Genomic DNA, 27,533 nt, shown 5'->3' with positions numbered 1-27,533 from the left:
CATTTTGACATTTATTTATTGTTTGTTTTTTGGTTGCCATATTTGTAAAACAGCTGATTCATATCTGTAATAATCTGTGATTTATTGAATCTGCCTTTTATAGGCCCAACCAAAGTATTTAAATCTTATAATTAAAATTAAAACTAGGTGCTCTCTAACAAGAGAGCCTTCAAGGATATATGGAACTCATCTTAGCGGGGTGGTTCTACGGAGTCTTGATCGGGTTTGGCTCTGCACAAGTTGTCTTGCAAGCGGGTTGGGATGGTTTCGCAGTTTTACAATATATTTCTTACGGACTTTCTTAAACTCTTTCTTTACCAATAGCACTTCCAAGTCACTGTGGATGTTTTCATTTCTTATTACCATGGAGCTCCCGTCATGGTCATAAGAATTTTAGATTGTGCTCTCTGTATAAGATCAATACTGGTGTTGCTAGCCATTCCCCATAACTGAATTCCATGTCTAAATTGGTTTTAAAACGGTCTTATACAGGATGGCTTTATATTCAAGGCTTAATTTTGATTGATCACTGATTAACCAATGAAAGCTAAAGGCTTTTAGCATCATGTGAAGTCTCTTGGTATCTATGTGACGGCACAAAGTAAGCCGTCTATTTGAATACCAAGGTAGGTGAGTGTAACACGTTTACTTTTCAGCTCATTCACCATTATTCGCCAGTTTTTCAACCATGTCTCCACACGTACGAGGTAATTTTAGATGCTACGAGTGGGTTTTCGTGTGAGCTAGTAATGGCGGTATCATCAGCATATGTAGAATGTAAAGTTATCGCACGTATGCAAGTCAGAGTTATAAATCAAATATAACGTAGGAATAATATTGTATTCTATCGTCACATATTCATTGTAGATAACAACAATGCTAAAATCCGAATTTCGGATTAGAAAATGTATATTCTATGAGAGACAAAAACCAAAGATAGCTAAATTCGGCACAAATATTTTATTAACATTATTGTTTATAATGTATAACATTTTTATATAATTTTTATAATATTTAATAAGCAATAAATGAAATTAAGAATCAAGTGACTTAATGCGGGACTAAAAACAAAATGAGCATATACAAATGAGTTTTTCATCTGCGGTAGTTAAATAAATAAATTGTTATATCATTATTTTTAAAGTGTTTTTTTAAGTGCCTACTAAATTAATTCGGTACTATACTTTTTATCACCAATGAATAAGGATAAACGCATTGTAGCATCGCCATACGCTTTAATATATGTACTTTCTGCATCATATACAAATGAAACGGTCTCTGGAAATTGTGAAAATATTAATTAGATAAATAAAATAAACATTACCTATATTACTTTTACTTACTCTCTTTGATATTCTCATAGTTTGAAAATATATCGACTTCTGGTTGATGAATGTGAATTAATGAAACACACTTTAAATCACACAGTATTTCTAAAAGCAAAAAAATATCCACTGGTACAAAGAGTGAAAATCTTTTGCAAATATAGTAAGTGCTACAGCCATTACGAGCAATACATTCGGAAAGTATAGATCCCAACCACCTATCTAAGACTCGGCGATTAATGGATCCATTTAAACGTATCCATGGAACTGGTTTCATGGCAATAACATCCCTAGAACAAATATTGAATCTCGTTTAAATGTAAAAACTGATATTATGTATATATGTACTTAGAATATTACCTTTCTTTAAGATTAGTACTAGAATTTTCCTTTTCCAATTGTGTCGCATCAAAACGTTTAACTGGTTTAGGTGTACGTTTAGTTCGTTCTTCGGAGTGTCCATCGCCGCTTGCAGTTTTAGATCTTTTTGATTTTATTTCGCAACTTTCCTCTGAGCTTACACTTTCTTCTTGGTTGAATGACCTCTTAATAGCAGAGGTAGATCCACCTATATTTTCCCGATCCAATCTTTTCAAGTTAAAAGTATGTACAACCCAAGAACGTATGTGATTTTTATGGACGTACATAAAAGAGGAAATGCCAACTCGCTTTATTAAAAATTCGGACGATAGTATATGTAATGCTTTGAAAAGGAAGTTTTCATATGGAAATTCAGCCTGAAAATAAGTAAAAAATCTTAACGTACATATTTCTCCTGTACTTAAAGCCAAATAGTTTACCATAAGACTAGAAATTGACACACCCAACGAATGTCTTTCTATAAAGTTATGAATATCTTCTAAATGTTTTTGTTCCATTTCGTTGAAACCCAAATGATTCAGCTTTTGCTTAATAATTTCCAAACTGTTGTCTGTGTACTTCCAAAGTGAATCTCTAAAATCGTAAAGAAAGTAAAATTTTGAATGATTTTGAACATACAACTACTTACTCGAGGACTTTTTTTAAAATAGCTTCTCTTTGTAGTTCCGGTTCTAATATTTTTTTCGGAATAATTAAGTCCTTATTATGAGATGTAGTAGTATCTGTATCATTCTTAAGTTCATCATTAACATTAATTTGTATAGTAGGAAGATTTACTACAAACACGTCTTGAGCTCTTATGACACGTTCTTCTTTGTTTAAGGTTGGCTCGTATTCTTCCGTTTTATCAAAATCATCAGAGTTGGCATTAAACATGAGTATATCATTGCAGAGCTGACACCAATCTATAGATTTTTGACACTTCAAATTACTGGGATGTTTACCAAGGTCTTTACGTTCATATTGAGATTCTTTTTCATGCCAATAAGACTCCAGCATCCGCACCAGTGTCAATATATTTGAATTGTATACCTTCATCGATAAGCCGCTTGTGGCCAGATTTAAGAGTTTTTGCGGTGCCATTTCCGTTAGGGAGTTTATTATGGTCTTCTTTTCCTCCACAATACGTGCAATTTCGGCAACATAATCTCCATTTTCAAAAATACACTTGAATGGACACTCGATTACAATGTGACCATCATCGTCTTCACGTTGAAGTTTTGAAAAATTGATCTCAATCTCTTTTTCTAGAAAATCTAATGCACAAAAGAAATGCAGATATCTAGATGGTAGTTTTGATATAAAATCATAGGGAGTATAATGAATTTTATAACTAAGATTTGCAGGATGAAATTTAACACGAGCCTGAAATTTGAAATTTTACAATTGTTATTTGATGCTAAAATATACATACATATTAATCCAAGGAGTTAAATTAAAATATTAAACTAATTTGTCATGTTGAAATATTTAAATGGATATAAATTTACGCAATTCCCAGCGAAAAATGAATGCTTAGCTCCCATATATTAACACGCCAATGGTGACCTATAGTCTGTCAGACCGATTGTGTGTTAAAAAATCGAATAACTTTATTCTCCGTTACTGTTTTTAAAACATTTTGTGGACTTTAATATCGAAGTAAATACCTTTGTTTTATTGTCAAAGCGCATAAATTTTAGAAAAAAGTTAAATATTAGTGCGTGAGACCGGCGCACAGTGGTATGAGAAAAAAAAAGATGGAAAAAAATCTGTAACTTCTAAACCCTTAGTCCAATTTCACATGCGCAAAGAGGAAGTGTTGTCGAGTTTAAGTTTTGAATTTGGACCTCATGAGCCCACCAGGAGCAGGGCCAGGGGTCCCCAAAGTAGGACACCTCGGGTATGTTCAATTTTAAAAATTATCCAATTTCTTCGTTACACCCATAGAATCTTCTCATCGAGCACTACATAAAACCTCGTCGTAGCTATCAATTATCTTTTATAGCTAAGGAGATATTCACATTTTAAAATTAAATTTTCAACATTTTTACCCACCCTACTCCGGTTTTTTGGTGACCGCGATTCCAAATATTTCCAAATTTTCTCCATTTTTATTTTATAGGACTAACACCAGATGTATATATCAAATAAAGAAATTGTTTAAAAATCATGACTGAATCCAAAGTTACATGCATTTGAATTTAAAAATTTAAAAAAATGCGATTTTTCGCTATTTTTTTGGGTATAAAGTACTTTTATTTTTTTTAAGTTACCTAAAGAATTTCTAAGAGGATGTATAATGAATTTGAACTTTTTGAAAATTTAACTTTACATCAAATATTTTAAATGATAAAAAAATTATAATTTTTGATACCGAGGGGACCAGGTCTATTCAAAAAATGCCTATATTTTATGTAAAATTCAACTTTAGGGCAAACATTCTCAAATCGCATAGTCGATATCAAAATGTAGTAAACTGTTTTAGATGGCCCAATATGTTCTTAATTATTTTGTAAAGGGTTCCGATAACCCGTATGGATATTATAGCCAAAAAACAAAAAATCCCATTTTTGGAATTTTTCAAGACTTTTTTGGGAATTGCGCAATACTTGATAACAAATTTCAAAATTTGCTTTTTATTTTTCCATTTTGAATAAAGAAATCTACATAACTGTGAAATTTCATTAACAAATATTCATAAATAAAAATTTTATTTCAATTTGAAAAATTTTTATCTATGCAAAAACTCAATAATAAGCATTTTTTGTCATATTTTTCAAAAAAGTATTCCAAGAATTTTTTAATTGTCAAAAGTTATATACATTATTGAAAAGTAGACAAAATCCTCTATCCATTGATATACAGTGGTTGACAAAACAATGGAAATATTTCATTAGTGGCCTAAAATTTGAAATAATTTTTTAAAAAATTTTAACATTTTTGTAGTAGTTTATTTGTATACTTTTATTAACTTAATTTAACAAAAAACAAAGGACATAATTAATTAAATTCTAAAAATGAGAAAACAAAATTAAAAGATTTCTTTATTACGGCATTGATAAAGCAATGGAAACTTAGGTATTATTTTAAGAAATATGGTCTAAACTTTGCAATAACTCAATATTTTGTTGGGTATCCCTTATTTTTTATAACTGCTACACATCGACGATGCATTGAACCAATTAAAGAGTCAATGGTCTCCTTTGAAATATTTTGCCATTCCCTTATAACCGCCTCCGATAAATCTTCCTTCCTGGTGTAATTTTGGGTCCTTATTTTACGATCTACAATTTCCCCTAGATTTTCTATGGGATTGAGATCTGGCGATTGGACAGGCCACTTCAAAACACGTACCTCGTTGGATTGTAACCACTCGGTTACAACCCTAGAGGTGTGTTTCGGGTCGTTGTCGTGTTGGAATCTCCAAACAAGGGGCATATTTTCCTCAGCATATGGATACATAACATCGTTTAATATGGTTCTGTATCCTATACCTGTCATGGTATCTTTTATAATATGAATTGGTAACATACCTTGCCCTGAAAAACAACCCCATACCATAATATTGCCACCGCCAAACTTTACAGTCTTATTTGTGTACTTTGGATCTAATCTTTTTCCCCTTGATCGTCTTACAAATGTTCTCCCATCACTGCCTCTTAAATTGTATTTGGATTCGTCGGAAAAGAGGACAGTATTCCATTTCTGTATCGACCAGTTTAAATGATCCCTGGCAAATTGTAGACGAGCAGAACGGTTCTTTTTAGAAATGAGTGGTTTTTTCACAGGACGATAGCAACCAAGACCAGCCTCATTTGCCCAGCGATTAACTGTTCGGGTACTTATTTCTAATTTTAGGCTATTAACAACCTCTCGAGGAGTTATTTTTGGGAATTTCTTGAACTCTCTCGCTATTAAATTATCTTGTCTAGGAGTAGTCTTACGAGGTCTTCCACCTAAAGGTCTCACGAAATTTCATTATAATTTTTGAAACTGCTGATTTATTTATTGAATATTTTCACAAATCTTAACTTTAGCCATTTTCGTTAACTTTGAAAAAAGTAATTATGCGAAAAACTTAGGAAAAGAAATTGTAAAAAATTAACAGAATTTTAAAATAAAATAACTGTAAACAGGATGCTTTTAATTTTGTTCCCTTTTTTCAGAATATAATTAAATATGTTGTTTGTTTTCAAGTTAATTTATATAAATAAAACTATACAAGTAAAATACTAAAAAAAAAATTATTTTAAAAAAATATTTTAAATTTTGGGCTACATATGGAATATTTTAAATCGGATGGGAAACAAAAAAATAGCACGTGTTTAAAAATTTTACATGTCGAAGGTACCTTACTTTGAGCCCCAAATTTTGAAATTTGTAATCAGGAATCCCGCAATTCCCAAAAAAGTATTGAAAAATTCCAAAAATGGGATTTTTTGGTTTTTCATACTAGGTGCGGGTTTATCGGAACCCTTTACAAAATAATTAAGAACATATTGGGCCATCTAAAATAGATTATTATAATTTGATATCGACTATGCGATTTGAGAATTTTTGCTCTAAAGTTGAATTTTACATAAAAAATAGGCATTTTTTGAATGGACATGGTCCCCTCGGTATCAAAAGTTATAATTTGTTTTCATTTAAAATATTTGATGTAAAGTTAGCTTTTCAAAAAGTACAAATTCAAATTCTTAGATTTTTTTTAGATAACTTAAAAAGAATTAAAGTACTTTTTTCCCAAAAAATAGAGAAAAATCGCCATTTTTTCGACATGTAAAATTTTTAAACACGTGCCATTTTTTTGTTTCGCATCCGATTTCAAATATTCCATATGTAGCCCAAAATTTAAAATATTTTTTTAAAATAAAAAAATGCATGTAACTTTGGACTAAGCCGTGATTTTTAACCAATTCTTTCTTTATTTGATATATACATTTGTTGATAATCCTATAAAAATTGGAGAAAATCGGGAAATATTTGGAACCGCAGTCATCAAAAAACTGGAGTAGGGTGTCCTACTTTAGGGACCCCTGGTACCGCTAAGGGTTTAGAAGTTACAGATTTATTTCCCTCTTTTTTGTTTCTCATACCACTGAGCGGCATCACCATTAATCGGGTTAAATGTACATTTCTTTCAATGAAGAATAAATTTCATAGCCAACATAAACATTAAAATTTAATATTGTTAAGAAATTGCAGCGTTGGTGTTAATATTCTGTATGTTTATGATGTTTATGTGTTACCAACACCACAAACCATAGAACAGTTTAGAATGTTCTGCTAGAAAATTCTGGAAATTGTAGGAAGACGCCTCCGGTATATAAAAAGTAATTGAGAACAAATCAAACTACTACAAGTGGTGAGTAATATAAGTTTGTGAAGTATAATGGAGTAACATCACACAGTGGTTTGAAATAATTCGGTAGCTATTGAATCCTATTGGAATTTTTTACAGTGTGAAAACTGTGTTTCTGAGTTGATTCTTATTTTTCCCCAAAGTTGGTAATCTACAAAATTAAAAAAAAACACCAAAAGTTAATTATCCAAATATCGTTACATGTTATATCTTTTTTTAATTTTTGGCAGACTTGTTCAAAGTTTTCCGAACATTTTTTTATAAATATCAGTTATATTTCTGATAAAATTTTAAATAATAAAAGAAACCTTTCATAAAAAAATTGTTTACAGTTTTTCCTTTTTTCTCTAATAAAAAAAAATGTTTGAGCTCGTATATGTAATTGAAGTACACCATTGTAAATAAAGCATTCATCAACTCAGAAACACTTCAGTTCTATGTTAAATTCCAATAAGATATCTGAAATCGTCCACGAGCTACAGAGCTCTATTATTACAATACAAAAACATCTTGTTCAAATTTTTCCTTCAAAAATTACAAATGTGTATTTATTAATCAGCATTTTGAAATGTCGATATTTTTAAATTTAATTTAATTTTTTATTCTCAGAGTCTTAAATGACCAAATATATTGTTACGAAATTGTACATGAATTCAAATATATCGGTTTTAACGGCTGGTTTAAAGTTGCTTTCTATTTTATATTAACAGCAGTTAACATATCTGTAGAACATACAACATTGAATAAAAGTTTTGAGATTTCAGGTCACAATGAAGTAGTGTACACTGAGTTTTTTATTATTAAATGTTCGTATCGAAGTATAACAAGTAGTCCGAGTCTTTGACAGCAGTACATAACTCTAAACATGTGTTAGTGAAAAAGTACCCAAGTCTAAATACATATGTGTTAGTAACAAAATTACACATGTGTTGGTAGCTTTTAAATTTTCTCCAGGTAACAGAGTTTTATAAAAGTGTTTTAAATTTAGTTTTGTATGAATTTTCAATACCAAAAACTGGAACTCTGTCCTATAGTTTAAATTCTACAATAACAAAAAATTACATCTCAAATTCCACAAAAAAAAATTTCTTGATTTGTGCAAAATAGAATATTTTTAACAATGAAAGTATGCTAAAAGTGTTTAAAAAAATATAAAATAATACGGTTAAAGTAATAATGTGTAAAAAAAACGTTATTTTATGAAAATTTAAAATTTCATTTGTTAACATTTCTCTGAACTCACACGGTATACGTATATGTGAGAGAGAATTTAAAAAAAATTGAGAGTCAGACTACTTAGTATACTTATCATAGAGAATAGACATAGAGCGGAAACTCTCCTGTCAAAGACCTAACTCAATTGTCAAAGACCTAAGTGGTGAGAATGTATTAGTCAAAGTTACCAAGTAGTCCGACTCTCGGTTATTGGAATCATTTTATTTATTGTATTGGTTTTCAAACCACTTTCACCACACTCCTCAAACACACAGAGTTGTAAAAAGGCGTTGTAACAAAATTTTATTACAATTAAATTTAAAAATTCAAACAATTCTCAAACTATTATAGATTTTTTTCCATAATTTCTGCAAAAATTAAGTTTATTTGAATTTTATTATTAATTTCCAATACGAAATTTTACAAATGTGATTTTTTTAGTTTTTATTAAAAACATATTTTTTTCGTTTGTGCGAAATATACACGTTTCGGTTATTTAAATGGTTTAAATGTGTGGAAAAAAATAATAAAAATATTATGTGATGGTGAAAGTGTGTGTTAGAATTGCAATTTTGTGCAATTTTCAAGAAAAAGTTTTGAAGTTAAATCTCTCTCTCTTAAGTGTGTTGAATTCACATACTTCTTGTATGTGAGAAGAGAGAGATGTTGTTATTGTAGAAAAAATGAGAGGCTTCCCTTCTTGTTATTCTTTGGGTACTGATGTCAAAGAGTTGGGCTACTTGTTATACTTTGGTATTAGTAGAAAAAACTATGTGAAAACAAAAAAACACTGCGAATATTTTTAGTAATTTTGTTTGAGTTTTTTTCTAGTTTCTGCTCTATGGTTCGTATGTATAGGAATTTCAAAATTCTAGAAATAAGATTTTATTATTTTACAAAATAAAAATCTTTACCACTTCCAAAAAAAGCGAAAAAACCCCACGATAGGTCGCACACATTCACACGCATTGTAATACATACATAGAAAAATTCATTCATGAAAACAAAAATAATTCGAATGATTTTAATCATTCTTGAAACAGTGCATACAGACGTTGTATCATAGCATTGACAGTGCAAAAACATATACAGCTGCTGTCAAAATAGTAGCACCACTAGTATACATGATTTTAAACAGGTAACAAAATCTTATTTATTAAAAAAAAGGTTTTTTAATTTTATTCAAAATGTAAAAAATATGTATAAAAAACGATAAAAAGGAATAGAATTTCATTTAAATTCAAATTAATACAAAAAATTAAATTTTTCCAAAAATCTGAAAAAATAATCTGTCAAAATAATAGCTCTACACATCTTGACCTGAAAGCAAAAATATTGCAATTATATTAATATTGTTTACTGTAGTTGTAATATGAGTAGCTATTCTTACGTACTGTTTTTAATATTTAAATCGTTACCCTTGCTGGAAATAACTGCTTTGCAGCGTCTTCCCATGGAATTGGCCAAGTTCTAGATATACTCTAATGAAATGGAGTGCCAGGTCTGTTGCACTGTGACCCAAAGATCATTATTGTTAGTCGGTTTGACTTCGGATAGCTTCTTCTTAACATCAGCCCACAAATTTTAGATGGGGTTTAAATCAGGGGACTGTGCAGGCCACTCCATCAAAGGAACATAGCACTTCTTTATTTATTTTCTACCCTGTTTTTGATTTTTGCAGTCTGCTGTTTGACAGCTTGAAAATATTTTTACAAAAACAAAATAAATGTTGTTTTTTGTTAATTTGTATTTGTTGTAGAATTGGGAGTACAGAAGGTGATTTTTGTTTGTTTATTTATGTTGTGTTAAAAAGTGTCAAAAAGTTGTTTACTGTTTGTTGTTGACATTCGAAATATTTAAAATGAAAATAATAAAAAACTGAAAATTGTTTAAACAAATTTGTTCAAGCTAACAAAAACAATAATATCTGCAAACACAAAATAAGCAATATTGGAAATTGTTTGGTGAAAATGCATCACATTTATAGCTTTTGCTGAATTTCAATACCAAACTCCTAAGAAGAATTTGGTTGTGTATTTTGGACGTGGTTTTGTATTTAAGACAGACGGACATATATAAATGGATAGTTTGATAGTTCCGCTGGAATCACCTAGATTTCTATCCCCGCTCGCCGTTTTTAATATTAAATATTAAAAAAAAACAGTGTTAGAGCAAACTACAAATAATTGATTTTTTTATTTGTTTGTTTTTAATATTTTTAATATAAAAACTTATAATTTATTTATTTTTTAATTGTTTGTTTTTTATATTTTTTGACATTTTCAATCTCTTTTTAGAGCGAGAGAAAAATAACATTTTCAATATGTAACGAGTGTGATATATAGTTGTAAGTCCGTGGGCAAATACAATTTGAGTGTGACAACAAATTTACAGGAGAAGCAAAAAACGTCATAAAATGTAAAATATTTGAGATATAAAAACCAATTATGGAATATGGGCTTAAAACACAACAACAAACCTATTTCAGAAGAAAACCAGATATTTTACGAAATATTTTTGAAGTTATGTAGGTTACAGAGAGTGCGTTCTGCATCGATCGAAAGAAATAGTAGTCGGACGGGGTACGGACTGGACCATAAAGCGGGTGAGACAAAACTTCCCAACCACTTCTTTCTAAATAATTTTTAACAGGTATTGCAACATGTGGCAGAGTGCTTCATGCATTGTCGCATATTCTGGGCGTTTTTCGTCCAATGCTCGCTTCAAACGAATCAGTTGCGTTCGGTATAGGGTCCCTGTGATCAGTGCTATCAGATTAGATTTATCCCCAAATAGAGTATTTTTTTTAGCCAATGTGGATAAAATTTTCGGTTAGGGGCTCTGGGGGTTTTTAGGTATAAACCAAATCTGTTGGGGAATTTTGGAGGATAAAAATCTACAACTTTGTATTTTTTACATTTAAAAATGGATTTGCTAACATTATGGATAATATTGAAAAAGATTTTTTCATATAATTTATACTTTGACAATTCTGAAGTTGTGCTAATTTTGTGTTATTATTCTTTGTGAATAGATGATATGAAAGAAGAAGAATATAAAAAAGCAAAATTAAAAGTCGTTAAAACATATAAGCAATTGTCTCCAAGTGTATGCTGTAATTCAATGGATCAACCAAATTTTAGTTCTATTGCTAAAATGTTAAATCCTGTATTAAAGATAAATACCCCAAAAGATTTATATGACAATGGAGAAAAATGCCATTTGTAAAATGGAACGATTGTTTTGGAGAAGAGTCTGGAACAAATTTAAATGTATTTTGGTGTAATGTTTATTCTTACAAATATTCTGCTGATTTAAACCCATTCAAGGAGATTGCTAAACTAGTTTTAAATATTCTTTGTGTACCAACAAGTAATGCTTGCGTTGAAAGTGTTTTTTCAATAATGAATCTTACTAAAACAAAACTACGAAATAAAATGCAATATGAACTATTAGAAGCTCTTCTTAGACTAAACTAAACATACATTACAAATAATTCAATTTGCTGTGAAAAGTTCGAACCATCTCCTGAAATGTTGAAACTTTTTAACTCAAATACAATTTGATACCGAAATTTTTGACATAGTCAATATTGGCTAATAGTACTTAAATAACGCATTTTTTAATATTATTAAATATTGTATTAATCTAATTAATTTTTACTTTTGACTAAATGGAATAACAATAAATTTAAATGATTTGAATTAAAGTAGTATGTATACATTTAAGTATATAATAATATTTTATTCAACAATAATATGTAATTTTAAATTAAAAAAGAACAACATTTTTTTAGAGTATTTGGGGATTTTTGGGGATAAAAAAAGGGAAATAGGGATGAGGGCTGGAAAAAATATGACATCAGTGCCAGTGATGGTCAGGTCAGATTTCATAGATAGAACACTCTTGCTCCCACCAAATACAAAAAATTACGTTAGCGCCATGGATATTTGGCTTTGGTGTTGAGTCGGCTTCACATACGATCTCCTAAGCTTCGAGATATTGTAACGTAAAAATTTTTCATCGCAAGTAATGATTGGTACAACAATGGTTTTCGAATAGATGGAATAGATGAAATCCATACTAATCAATTAGAATAAAAATAAATGCCAAATATTTTGATTTCATTTATCACACAAGTGTGATGATACGTACTTTTGATTTATGAAAATGATGCACATGATGATACGTAATTTTGAATTATGGATATAAAATCGTTATTTTTGGACACAGGAATGATACGTACTTTTGGATTTTCGACGACGATATACAGTCACACAGATAATATTACTAAATAACCCTGGATTTCTTATTGTACTTTTACAGTTAAAACTTAATCTGTCAGCACAGATTATTATACGTACGATACCAAATAGAGATCCGTACTTTTTAAAAAAAGTAGATTTAAAGAAAAAATAATATACGTAAAGTGTTAAAAGCTTACGGCTATATGCATAAAAAAACCTTATTGTAGATTTAAAACACAATTTTGTTAACAAACACTTTCGGTCTAATTCATAATAAATAAGTCGTAAATAAGAAAAAATTAAATAATTGTATTATAGTAAGAATAGTGCTAAATTTCCCAATTATTCACCCCTATCGCGAATCAATATTTCACATGAGATATGTTCCCATTTCCCATTTTTCGTTCATAAACTTTGTTCACGTGAAAAAATTCCTCATGTTGTGAAAGTTTTAGATGAAATTTTGTAAACAATAAACAGCTGCTACGAACAAAATTAACTATTGTGAATGAAAAGTATAGGGGAAATGGATATTTCATGGGAACACAAATTTCACATGTTTTTCACGATAGGGGTGATTGTTAAATTCACTGACATTTATTGTTGGGGGATAAGCTAGTTCCTATGCGCATTTCACTGGTTGCTTAGGCCAGATCATCAGGTTTATAAAGCTAAAGTGTTTGTTAACAAATTTGTGCTTTAAATCTACAATAAGTTTTTATTATGAATTAGACCATTTAGCTTTAAAAACCATTTATAAAAGTATTGTATTCATAAACGTTTGTTAAAGGCACAATAACTAATGTACTGATTTTTGTCTAAGCTGGCAATGCTTCTTCCTCATTTATTTCCCCTTTTTCATTGTAAGTGTTGCTTTCAATTAGTATAAAATATTCGTTAATTTTCTTTTTTTTCATTGATTGTTTTTAGTAATAATACATTTTTAAAGATAACAACTAATTTTTAGATAAAAAATTTATATCTGATTCTAGTAAATTTATATTAAGCTAAAATATATTAATGTACAAACTTTTTTATACAGTTTATTTCAATTATTATTAAAAGTATTAGAATGACGAATATTCTGTGATAAAATAAACATCACTGTTTTATAATTTGTTTTATTAATTTATTTTTATTGACATTTTGTTAAATTTTAAAAAAATTTAATGAATTTTTATGTGTTAATTCCGGAGTGGGTATATCAGATTGTGTGGACCTTCTTCTACAATGTTTACACATTTTATTACTATATGGCGTTGCAGGTTAAAAGTAAATGACAAAAATGCCAATCAAACTCACTTGTGAACCTCATGTAGTTCACTGCCGGAGGAATATCAAACAAAATCATATACTATTAAATTGGAACTTATTCGCCAGCGGAGTGGAAATTGTGTTTAGCAATTGCAATAGTATCGTCTATTATTCCAAATTTATCTTTAAAATCCACTTTTTTAAGATAAAAGTAAAAAGAATTCCTTAAAGTACGTTTAAATATACTTTAATATTTGTACACTTAACAATTGTTTATTAAATGTATTTTAAGCTATTAATCGATTATGAATACAACTTTATGAAAATTTTCTTATAATTATACCCTTCACCATGAGTGGCAAGGGTATATGTATATAAGTTTGTCATTCCGTTTGTAATTTCCACATTTTTCATTTGCGACCCCATAAAGTATATATATTCTGTATCGTTATAGATAGCGGAATAGATATAGCCATGTCCATCTGTGTGTTGAAATCAACTTTCCGAAGCCCCCAAATAACATACATACATGATTCATATATCAATATCTCCGGAATTCTCCCGGCTCGGTTGCTATTTAAAATCGAGAAAATCGGTCCACAAATGGCTGAGATATAAGGAAAAAAATATACCATGTATTTTGTTAGTGTTTCATGAAATCATGTACATATGTATGTTTGTATATAATAACATAAAAAGAAAATACAAGTTTAGTTGTGTGTTTATATCTTATATATAAATAGGCCACACGTTTTTTTGTGGTACACTTTTAAGTATGTTATTGTCCACCAATATTGATGAAACATATATGGTTTAAAAGGTTATTTTCTCTAGATTTGCAGAACATAATTTTTTTTTTAATTCTTTCCATAAAAGTAGTAGAAAGCGTTTAAAGTGGTCGAATTTCGGCCATCGGGCGATCCTAGTGAAATATAAACACCCAACTAGAGAGAGTTGTTTATAATGAGTTCTCATATGAGCACACACACAACAACAACATTCTACGTTGTAGATCAGAGGTTCGCAAAAATAAATCCTCTCACCAATACACTTACTCTCACCAACACATTCAATTCTTTATTTTATTCAGTGCACCTACCAACACACAAATACAAAAACTGAAAAAATAAAGAAAAAGTCATACACCAGTGCTCATGCGTATTCCTAGTTGTCTCGTTGAGTGGACAACGACTACTAAAATGTAAGAGAATAAGAATACGTGTGATTTTATTTTCCACAATTGTGGTATGGGCTGCGCATTACTGTTGTAGATTCTACAATGTAGAATCTACAACAGTGATGTTCAAAAATAAAAATGAAGATGTATTGGTGAGAGAGCTACCCAGCAAACATAATGTCAAACACTTAAAATAAGAACAAAATAAAGAATGTTTAGATTTAGAATTTTTGCCAGATATAACCAATTTATTAAATGAATGTAATTTAAATTTTAAGGAAATAAAAGAATATACATTATACGTCCGAAATTCTCTCAAATTTTTTATTTATTTCTGACTTTGTTGTTTTGTGTTCAATTGTAATTGAAACGCATGTGTTTGCTACGCTTCGTCCAAAAACCAACCAACAACAATGCTTAATGAATTTCTTAAAAAAATTAGACATTTGTTATGCTCTTTAAAGAGAATAAGAATATGTGTGTTGTTACTCAGCGCGAAAGCACAATGAAATGAACATCATTGATCTACAATGTCGAATAGATGAAATGAGAATTACAAATCAAACACACACATGCATAATATGTATGGATTTGAGTGCGTTTCGTTTATTTTTATTATTTTTGTTGTTGTTATTTTTTTCAACATACAATTGTGCAAGACTTGCTTTGTTTATTTGGTTACTTTTCACTAAGCAGTCGTAGTGTAAATACATATGATTGCCCGGTTTTATGATTTTCTTCATGTTGTTGGTATATGAAGTGTTTTGCATGAGTAAAGACGTATATATTTATACCCTTCACCTTCGTGAGAAGGTTATATATAAGTTTGTCATTCCGTTTGTAATTTCTACATTTTTCATTTCCGACCCTATAAGGTATATATATTCTGGATCCTTATAGATAGTGGAGTCGATTAAGGCATGTCCGTCTGTCTGTTGAAATCAGTTTTCTGAAGACCCCAGATATCTTCGGGATCCAAATCTTCAATAATTCTATCAGACATGCTTTCGAGAATTATGCTATTCATCAGCAAAATCGGTCCACAAATGGCTGAGATATGAGGAAAAAACCAAGACAACCTCGATTTTTGACCTATATCTGGATTACTAAGACATTAATATAGACAATATGGATATCTAATGATAGATATTTCAAAGACATTTGCAACGACGTATATAAGACCATAGTAAGTTGGTCCTACAATGGGTCACAATCGGAAATTTTTAACCCGAATTTTTTTTTAAAAAAAAAAAATTTAAAAAACAAAAAAAAAAAAATTTAAATTTTAAAATTAAAAAAAAAAATTAAAATAATCGAAAAATTTTTTTTCCAAAAAATGAAAAAAACTGGAAAAAAAATTTAATTTTGTTTACCTAAAAATATTTAAAATTTTGAAGTATAATTTGGTGAAGGGTATATAAGATTTGGCACAGCCGAATATAGCACTCTTACTTGTTATAAATATATTTGTTTGTTGTTTTTTTTTCAATACACAAACCTTCATCACTGTAGTTCTTGTATTTAGTATTTATATAAAGGTATACTTTGTTGAAGGGTATATAAGATTCGGCACAGCCGAATATAACTCTGTTACTTGTTATACCCTTCACCATGAGTGGCAAGGGTATATGTATATAAATTTGTCATTCCGTTTGTAATTTCCACAGAATATATATACCCCATAATGTATATATATTCTGGATCGTTATAGATAGCGGAATCGATATAGCCATGTCCGTCTGTGTGTTGAAATCAAATAACTTACATACACGATTCATACATCAATATTTCCGAAATTCTAATCGAGTAAATCGGTCCACAAATGGCTGAGATATAAGGAAAAAACTAGGACAACCTCGATTTTTGACCTATTTTTTACCTATATCTGGATTACTAAAGGTAGGGTCACACATGACAAATATTTGACGATAAAGACGTAACCACTAAATAAAATGCATTTGAATTCTTTTATTTATGTCAAAAACTTATTTTACTTAGGATGATTCAAAACAAAAAATGTAGTTTTATTTTATTTGATGCTGTTTGATCTTACAAAACACTTGTAAGAGTAAACATGTCAAACAAATTTGTGATAAAAAAATTGGTTACGCTTTTTTGAGCAAATATTTGGCATGTGTGACCCTACCTTAAGTCATTAATATAGACAATATGGATATCTAATGACAGATATTTCAAAAACCTTTGCAACGACGTATATAAGACCATAGTAAGTTGGACATACAATGGTCAAAATCGGAAAAAAATATTTTTTAATATAGCTCTCTTACTTGTTGGTTTATAAAATTGGTTATGTAAATTTGTATGCACATGGCTGTTAGTTTGTAAGCAAATTCTAATTTAAGAAACAAATTTTACTTTTTTGTTACAATGGAAAACAAAGGAAATTTGTATCGAAAGGCGTGAACATATTTTAAAATTGAGGAAAGGTGGGAATTCCTTGAGTTCAATTGCTAAAATTGTTGGACATGCCAAGTATAATATAAGTTAACTTATAACCAGAAATCGTGATAATGGGACTTGATGCCTGCATAGGGTTGCCAGCCTGGCTGGACTTGGCTGGATTGTCCAGCTTTTTTGATGCCTGTCCAGTTTCAAGCTAAAATTTCATTTCTCCAGCTAAATAGAAATTTTCGACAATTACATATATCTATATTATTTATTACTTCAAATTTACTTACTACTAAGAAGAAAGGAACAAATAAATGCCAAAAAGTTTTAGGGGAATACGTGTCATACGGAATCTCTGATAATGATGTCAATGAAGAAGAATGTAAAAGTTAAGCATTATCAAAAGCATTTTTATATTTTATGCAAAACATAATGCAGGAACTTCATACAACTATTTTAGCTCTTGAGAATGACTCTTGTACAGTTTTAGAGTTGCTCGATATAATGACCGTACTTATAAATAGCCTCAAAAGTAGAAAAAATTAAAAAATGTTTGGCACCAAAGTTAACAGTATTTTGAAAAAAATTTCGCCTAATGAACAAAAACTTTAAGACTGAAGTAGAAGACTTTTTAAAAACAGCGGTCAGCTATTTAGAAAACCGTTTTTTTTAAAATAGCATTTTTAAAATTAAAAAAAAAACATATTTTCTGGGGTAGATTTACAAAAACTTCCGCAAATCTGGCAAATCGATTACTGCAGCCTTCGTGAAGTTTATATACAAATACCAAGAGATTTGTCAAATGAAATGTCCTATTTTTTACCAAAGGTGAAAGGAATGAATTCGTGATTTTAAGAAAAGTTGTATGTTTCGTATTTTCAATACCAGTAAGCAAAGCTTTTTGTGAAAGGGTTTTTACAATTTTAAATAATCTTTATACTAAAGAAACAAACCGAATGTCATTCGACCTGATTAGAGCTGAAATATTAAAAAGAACATATTTAGAGGAAGTTTGTAAAGATTTTCAAAATGGTTTACAAACCTCTAGGTTTGGAATTGGCCGAAATCCGTAAGTTCAAAAACGAAATAAAGTGGCAGTGTTATTTGTATTTAATAATATAAATATGTATATGACGGACTGAACCGAACAAATTTAAGCATAGTTAAATAAATTTTAAGGAATGAAATGAAAATATTTTATTAAATTTATTTTAAAACACTTTTTGTAAAAACTTGAAAAGCGACCAAGTGGGGATTGTAGAACCCCGTTTTCAAAGATTTTCAAACACCCTCAAAATTTTGAGTTATTTTGAAAAAACTGTTTTACGATAGGTCGTAAGTAGTAGTTCTTTGGTACCGCTAACTCACATATTTTTAGAACGAAATAACAGTTATGGTTATGGAAAGACAAAGAATTAAGCTTTCATAAAATTTATGCATAAAATGTATTTTCTATGAAAACCTATTTTTTTGTAGAATGTTTTTAAAAAAATTGTATATAGAAAAAAGAGACAATACTTGTTAAAATCGGTTTAAATTTGCAAAAGTTTATAAACTTTTTCGAAAATCTGAATATGGCAACCCTAGTCTCATTCCATATCAAGCAAGCCCAAAATTTTCCCACGAGCGATTTATAAAAAGAGTTGTTAGTCAAAATAAATCGTAAAAAATAATCGGACGTGTTTTTTCTATCTCCCCAATTATTTCGTTTTGTTTTTAATGATATTGACGGATAATAATATAATAAATATATCTTTAACGTGAATGGACGAGAAAATATATTTAAATAAAATAAAAAGACAAATATTGAAGTGCAATTAAAATCCTTCTTTTTTTCGTTCTGGTGTTTGTTTTTATTTTTTTCCAACTATAAAGAGCACAAATGCAATAAGATAAACGGAGATTACTCTTTATGAGTTTCTCAGGTGCTAATTATAGTGAGCGGAGGTTTATGTCCCTTAAAGACAGTAATTGTCACAAATGTATTATCACTTGGCTGAATCCAATTTATATATTTTGGTCATTTTACACGTGTGTGCAATTTGTAGTGCAGAGAGAAGACAATTGGTTACTTTATACATCTCAAGTAATCTAGCGTGAAGACAATTGTCACTTAAGTGCCTCTAAGTAATCTGGAGTGTAGTCACTTTAAACGTTTTGTGAGTAATTCGTACAAACTGGTTTTATACAAATTGTGTTGATATAATTCTCATACAGTTTATTTTTATTTTTGCTTAAGTATACTGATATCACATGTAACATAGCATGAAGCCAATAGTCACTTTAGTGTCTCCTAGTAACCTATGGTGAAGTCACTTCAAACTTTTTTTGTATTGCACTTTATTTTACTCACCAGAAGCGTTGATTACTTTCGATCAGCTCTCAGAAAGTCACATTGTAATTAAAAGGGACAAATGACCCCCTGCTTAGGACATGCACGTGTTAAAATAACTAGTCAAGTAGTTGATCAAGTTACCAGTTACAAAGCTAGTAAGGTTACTGAAATTTTGCGTGCTGTGGTTAAAATTGAAAATTGTGATATTTCGAGGCTTATATTTTTTGTTAAATCTGTTACAAATAGAAATATTAAAATGGAACCATCAACTTCAGGTATTTGAGAACATAAATAAATAATTTTTGTTTAGATGTTTTGAAAATATTTTTTAAGATTTTTTTTAAAGTTCTCCATTATTGGGGTTTTTTCGATATATAATTGAGTTTAAAAAAGTTCAGGGCGAGATCGGGTAAATTCCATTAAATGCTCTTAAAATATGAAATTTCAGCTTATATATACAGAAAAAAAATCGTGCTGGTTTATTGAGGTTTTTTACTTATTTAAGTTATAGTGAAAGAACTCCTCTTGCTAAAAAACATATTCTGATACAAAACAGGTTAAAAAATTTTTTTCTTACATTTTTTTTAAAGTTGTGTTTTTATGTATTTATGCTCTTTTGTGACTTTTTAAAAAAAAATTGTACATTTACAAAATTTTGAATTTTAAATTAAATTTATACTAATATAAATACATATAATAAATTTATAATTTTTTTTAGTAGCACATGAAGTATGCTTTAATTTGTAATTTTATTCATTAATTTATCGCTTTCCATTCCAAAGTTATAGAATAAATTGTGAGCGAAGGTCTTTTTTTCAAAAAAAAAAACAAAAATGCACTTAACGGGTTAAAAACAAAAATTTTTTATGGATTTATGATTATTCATTACTAAATTATAATATTCTCTTTTATGACATTTTTGAAAAAATTTGGAAATTTATACAATTTTGTGTAAAACAAAAATTGGACTCTAAATTAAATTTATACTAATATAAATAGATACAATAAATTTATATTTTGAATTTTTTAATAGCACATTAAGTATGCTTTAATTTCCAATTTTTTTCAATAATTTGTCGCTTTCCAGTCCAAAGTTACAGCATAAATTGTGAAAAAAAGGTCTTTTTTTCCAAAAAAAAAAACAATAATGCGCTTAAAGGGTTAAAAAATTGTTTTTAACCTTTTTTTTCTAAAATGCTGTGTTTTTATGTTGTTATAATAACTCATCAATAAAAAAATATAATATTTTAAAACTACGGCTTCTATGAATTAATCGCCACTTTGGGTACACTTTCATACTTGGCCGATATTTGCGATGTTTTTCCCACTGAGAATGAATTTCGTTATACATTTTATTACAAAATTATTATTATTATAGCTTCATCATTCAACAAAAATATCCTAGATTTAAGCTCATCTCGTTTGGATAAAGAAGAAATTGCTGAAATGGGGTCAACAAATCAAATGCAAAGTTCTGAAATTGATTAATCAGTTGCAGCTGCTTATAAACTATACTTGATATAGATATAGTGCTGATTGGGAGGAAGCTTGTCATAAATGGAAACTCACATACAGTGTGCTCCAGAAAGATATGTCAAAAATAGGAAGTCTTGAGTTACTACGAAGGTGGCCAAAATTAATTCAATCAAGAGTGCCAGAATTGGTAAGAAAGTTGTTTTCGATTGCTAATTTAAGGTTATGTTATTTTCCCTTACAAATTTCAGATTAAAATTGGCTTTCAAACTATGTACCCAGGAAGAGATAAATTTTTTTAATTGAAAAGGAAGACGATAAACACTTCCTTCCAATCGTATGAAGTTGGTTCTTTACTTAGTAAAATTTATATTATTAAAATTTCTGATTTTGTTAGCCTTCCTTTACATTTATATCCAATCACTAATGGAAGAACGTATGTAAGACTAAAGTTGATATAATTTTAAGTATGTATTATAATATAATTGCGTTTTTTTTAAATACATAAACATGTTAATATAGTACATTAAAAAAGATAATTGCGTTTTATTTCGACATTCTAATTAAATTTGGTTATTATTAATTATTAAGATTACATTCTTAACAATTTAAGAATACAATCTTCAATTAAGATTTTTAACTACGTTGATACGCAAGGCATATTCGCAAATAAAAATATTGTAATTAGAAAAATTTGCCGTATAAACAGTGAATTTTTTTTATTTGCAAATAGCTAACTCACGAAAACAATTCCTGATTAACGGCACTATTTGCAAATTAGATTTTAAACATTTCCATATTTTTTAACGTTTTTAGTTTTCTTTCGTATTTTAAATATTTCATTGCGTTTTTGCATTAATTGAATTGTAAGACAAACAAGAATTTTTAATTCTTTCATTTTTGCATTTAAAAAAATAAGAATTTCCCGTAACCAAAGTGACATATAAACAGAGAGTTAGTTAATTGCAAATAATTTTTATTTGCGAATAGGCTACGTATAAACGTAGTATATGTTCTTAAAACCGATCTCAAATCAAGAACTTCGTTAAGATTATATTCTTAAATTTTGCTAAATTTATTCTTAATTTAAGATTGTAAATAAGAACACAATCTTAATTAAATACGATCTTAAAATAATCAATCGTAAAAATATAAGATTTTATTCTTGAATTAAGAATTTTCACATTTAACAGACTATTAAGATTGAAATGCTTTGATTTTGGAAGTAAAATTGATTTTAGCACGTTTTTTCCCTTAGTGTAAAGATAACACAAATACAAGAGTTGATGACAGCTTGCAGTGTTCATCACACTATTTTTACTCCGAGTTAATTTGTTATTTTAATGATTCTTTCGGAAAATAAATATAAATTACACCTGTTTATTATTTACACGAAAGGATCAAAACAAGAACTAAAAGACAAATAAGTGAAAATTCTTTATTTTTTTCTTTGAGCCTTGTGCATTAACTATTAAATATAGATCAAGAGTGTTAACTAAAGTAAACAGTGAGCGAAGGTTAAGTATAAACGGCAGAAATGCATACGTTACAGTTAATGCAGATGAAAAAAATATAAACAAAACAAACAGAAGAATAGATGACAGCTTGTTTTTAACCGCCAAGCCTGTTAACCGTGCTCGTTCTTGTTCCCCCGCATTGTCAATAACAAATGATTGTCAAACGAAAGAAAACCCAACAGCTGTTAATCTGGAGTTACCAGAACAGTCCACCACACCGACTACAAATAAAATTAACCCATTAAGCGGCGCTATACCCAAGATTAGTCAATCATTAATTAAAGATAATAAATCCCAAATACAGGTTGGAATGGACCGGTATGTTACAGTATTAAAATGGGCACGAAGTCCCAAGTCTTCGAAAGCGGCACCCTTGCACATAGGTCTGGCGAACCACATTTTTTGGCCAAAACTCAAAACTTCTTTTCCTATATTTGTTGTTAGAATATAGTAGCAAACACTTCAGATAAACAAAATAAATAATTTGTTTTTACTAACTTTAATTAACCGTTATTCTAGGAAGTCAGAAAGTTCAATGTTTTAAGTGCAGTGGTAAACTGAAACACGTAGTGCAGTTTTTTGTTTTATTTGAGTCACATGTTACACGAAAATAAAAAACTTTTAAATCTGTTAGTTATGGATATTAATGACAATGGTAAGTATTAAAATTTTTAATAGTGAAATATTCAATAAAAATTATGGTAATAAGAAATTACATAAAAAACTTTCATAACCTAAAGATCAGTGATTTTAACTTTTTATAAAAAAATGATAGTATATAACTTAAAAAATTTCAACCGATTTCAACGTACCAAAAACGCACAAAATTACATTGATATTTTGTGCTTACGAATCATCAATAACTTTCTGCTAGTTTTTGCTTATTTTTAAGAAATCAATTTTTGTTTTAGGAAACTTTTGCTTCAAAAATTGTGATTTACTCAGAGTTTGGCAGAGTGGAAGTGAAAAACAAGAAAAAAATTAAATTATTAAAAACTTAATAAAATTTATGTTTTTTTGTTATTAATTGTATCTTTTGTATGAATTTATGTATATAAGTCAATATTTTAGTTTTGGCCAAAAAAAGTGGTTCGCCAGACCTATGTGCCTTGGCTAAATTATATAAGGATAGTGAACCTGCTAGACTAAACAATGAAAATCGTTTTTCTATTCTGGAATGTGAAACAGATGAACCAGTAAATAAAATTAACTCTACAAAACCACCCCTATTTACTTGGGAGAAAATAATTCAAATTCACTGGTTCAGAGCCTGATCTCATTAATAGGAGAGAACTCTTTTTTCGTTATCCCAATCAAGAAAGGCACGATTCATGAAACTAAAATACAGGTCAATAGTGAAAACGATTATAGAAAGGTTGTTACAGATTTTGAAACTCAAAAGAAAAGCTTTTACACTTATCAGCTGAAAGGAAGCAAGGGTCTACAAGTTGTAATAAAGGGTATTGACTGTAATGTTGAACCACTCGAAATAAAGTAAAGCTTAGAAGATAAAGGTTTTAAGACAAACAAATGTGATAAACATTAGAAATCGCGAAAAAAAAACCCCAACCACTCTTCCGTGTTGAACTTGAACCCGGTGTCGACGTCGATGTGATGTTAATTTCTGAGACACACTTTACAAATAGATACAACTTTAATATTCCAGGATTTTCATTCCATAACACAAATCATCCCGACGGAAAAGCTCATGGTGGTACTGGTATCTTGATTAAAAGCCGTTTAAAACATTATGCCCTAGATGAATTTTTAAAAGAATATATGCAAGCAACTTCCATACGACTGGAATGTTTATTTGGAAATCTTACAGTGAGTTCAATATATTGCCCCCCACGATTTTCGATGACAAAGTACAAATTTGAAGAATTCTTTGAAACTCTAGGAGATCGTTTCCTGGCATGTGGTGATTACAATGCGAGACATACATAGTGGGGTTCACGGCTAATTAACCCTAGAGGAAGACAGTTCTACAAAGCCCTAGTTGACAGTAAGAATTGCTTGCTTTTTTTTTCTAAAATGCTGTGTTTTTATGTTGTTATAATAACTCATCAATAAAAAAATATAATATTTTAAAACTACGGCTTCTATGAATTAATCGCCACTTTGGGTACACTTTCATACTTGGCCGATATTTGCGATGTTTTTCCCACTGAGAATGAATTTCGTTATACATTTTATTACAAAATTATTATTATTATAGCTTCATCATTCAACAAAAATATCCTAGATTTAAGCTCATCTCGTTTGGATAAAGAAGAAATTGCTGAAATGGGGTCAACAAATCAAATGCAAAGTTCTGAAATTGATTAATCAGTTGCAGCTGCTTATAAACTATACTTGATATAGATATAGTGCTGATTGGGAGGAAGCTTGTCATAAATGGAAACTCACATACAGTGTGCTCCAGAAAGATATGTCAAAAATAGGAAGTCTTGAGTTACTACGAAGGTGGCCAAAATTAATTCAATCAAGAGTGCCAGAATTGGTAAGAAAGTTGTTTTCGATTGCTAATTTAAGGTTATGTTATTTTCCCTTACAAATTTCAGATTAAAATTGGCTTTCAAACTATGTACCCAGGAAGAGATAAATTTTTTTAATTGAAAAGGAAGACGATAAACACTTCCTTCCAATCGTATGAAGTTGGTTCTTTACTTAGTAAAATTTATATTATTAAAATTTCTGATTTTGTTAGCCTTCCTTTACATTTATATCCAATCACTAATGGAAGAACGTATGTAAGACTAAAGTTGATATAATTTTAAGTATGTATTATAATATAATTGCGTTTTTTTTAAATACATAAACATGTTAATATAGTACATTAAAAAAGATAATTGCGTTTTATTTCGACATTCTAATTAAATTTGGTTATTATTAATTATTAAGATTACATTCTTAACAATTTAAGAATACAATCTTCAATTAAGATTTTTAACTACGTTGATACGCAAGGCATATTCGCAAATAAAAATATTGTAATTAGAAAAATTTGCCGTATAAACAGTGAATTTTTTTTATTTGCAAATAGCTAACTCACGAAAACAATTCCTGATTAACGGCACTATTTGCAAATTAGATTTTAAACATTTCCATATTTTTTAACGTTTTTAGTTTTCTTTCGTATTTTAAATATTTCATTGCGTTTTTGCATTAATTGAATTGTAAGACAAACAAGAATTTTTAATTCTTTCATTTTTGCATTTAAAAAAATAAGAATTTCCCGTAACCAAAGTGACATATAAACAGAGAGTTAGTTAATTGCAAATAATTTTTATTTGCGAATAGGCTACGTATAAACGTAGTATATGTTCTTAAAACCGATCTCAAATCAAGAACTTCGTTAAGATTATATTCTTAAATTTTGCTAAATTTATTCTTAATTTAAGATTGTAAATAAGAACACAATCTTAATTAAATACGATCTTAAAATAATCAATCGTAAAAATATAAGATTTTATTCTTGAATTAAGAATTTTCACATTTAACAGACTATTAAGATTGAAATGCTTTGATTTTGGAAGTAAAATTGATTTTAGCACGTTTTTTCCCTTAGTGTAAAGATAACACAAATACAAGAGTTGATGACAGCTTGCAGTGTTCATCACACTATTTTTACTCCGAGTTAATTTGTTATTTTAATGATTCTTTCGGAAAATAAATATAAATTACACCTGTTTATTATTTACACGAAAGGATCAAAACAAGAACTAAAAGACAAATAAGTGAAAATTCTTTATTTTTTTCTTTGAGCCTTGTGCATTAACTATTAAATATAGATCAAGAGTGTTAACTAAAGTAAACAGTGAGCGAAGGTTAAGTATAAACGGCAGAAATGCATACGTTACAGTTAATGCAGATGAAAAAAATATAAACAAAACAAACAGAAGAATAGATGACAGCTTGTTTTTAACCGCCAAGCCTGTTAACCGTGCTCGTTCTTGTTCCCCCGCATTGTCAATAACAAATGATTGTCAAACGAAAGAAAACCCAACAGCTGTTAATCTGGAGTTACCAGAACAGTCCACCACACCGACTACAAATAAAATTAACCCATTAAGCGGCGCTATACCCAAGATTAGTCAATCATTAATTAAAGATAATAAATCCCAAATACAGGTTGGAATGGACCGGTATGTTACAGTATTAAAATGGGCACGAAGTCCCAAGTCTTCGAAAGCGGCACCCTTGCACATAGGTCTGGCGAACCACATTTTTTGGCCAAAACTCAAAACTTCTTTTCCTATATTTGTTGTTAGAATATAGTAGCAAACACTTCAGATAAACAAAATAAATAATTTGTTTTTACTAACTTTAATTAACCGTTATTCTAGGAAGTCAGAAAGTTCAATGTTTTAAGTGCAGTGGTAAACTGAAACACGTAGTGCAGTTTTTTGTTTTATTTGAGTCACATGTTACACGAAAATAAAAAACTTTTAAATCTGTTAGTTATGGATATTAATGACAATGGTAAGTATTAAAATTTTTAATAGTGAAATATTCAATAAAAATTATGGTAATAAGAAATTACATAAAAAACTTTCATAACCTAAAGATCAGTGATTTTAACTTTTTATAAAAAAATGATAGTATATAACTTAAAAAATTTCAACCGATTTCAACGTACCAAAAACGCACAAAATTACATTGATATTTTGTGCTTACGAATCATCAATAACTTTCTGCTAGTTTTTGCTTATTTTTAAGAAATCAATTTTTGTTTTAGGAAACTTTTGCTTCAAAAATTGTGATTTACTCAGAGTTTGGCAGAGTGGAAGTGAAAAACAAGAAAAAAATTAAATTATTAAAAACTTAATAAAATTTATGTTTTTTTGTTATTA

The 27,533-nt window shown here is 29.1% G+C and overlaps 1 protein-coding gene across 2 annotated transcripts in view; it reads right to left on the bottom strand.

The window, feature by feature from the left end:
* Nucleotides 1-941: 941 nt before the first annotated feature.
* The window catches only part of LOC135958884 (general transcription factor 3C polypeptide 1), a 149,244-nt gene continuing 122,652 nt past the window's right edge, over nt 942-27,533 (bottom strand). For both annotated transcript variants that reach the window (XM_065509822.1, XM_065509823.1), the window contains 5 exons: nt 2,335-3,071; nt 2,126-2,279; nt 1,686-2,062; nt 1,344-1,615; nt 942-1,278 (listed from right to left, as the gene is read on the bottom strand). In XM_065509822.1, coding sequence (XP_065365894.1) covers nt 1,163-1,278; nt 1,344-1,615; nt 1,686-2,062; nt 2,126-2,279; nt 2,335-3,071 — 1,656 coding nt within the window. In that variant the 3' untranslated portion in view covers nt 942-1,162. The remainder of the gene's footprint in view (nt 1,279-1,343; nt 1,616-1,685; nt 2,063-2,125; nt 2,280-2,334; nt 3,072-27,533) is intronic.

Source organism: Calliphora vicina, chromosome 4 (assembly GCF_958450345.1).
Source record: "Calliphora vicina chromosome 4, idCalVici1.1, whole genome shotgun sequence".
NCBI lineage: Eukaryota > Metazoa > Arthropoda > Insecta > Diptera > Calliphoridae > Calliphora > Calliphora vicina.
The sequence above is the reverse complement of the archived record's forward strand: the minus strand, read 5'-3'. Positions and strand labels throughout refer to the sequence as shown.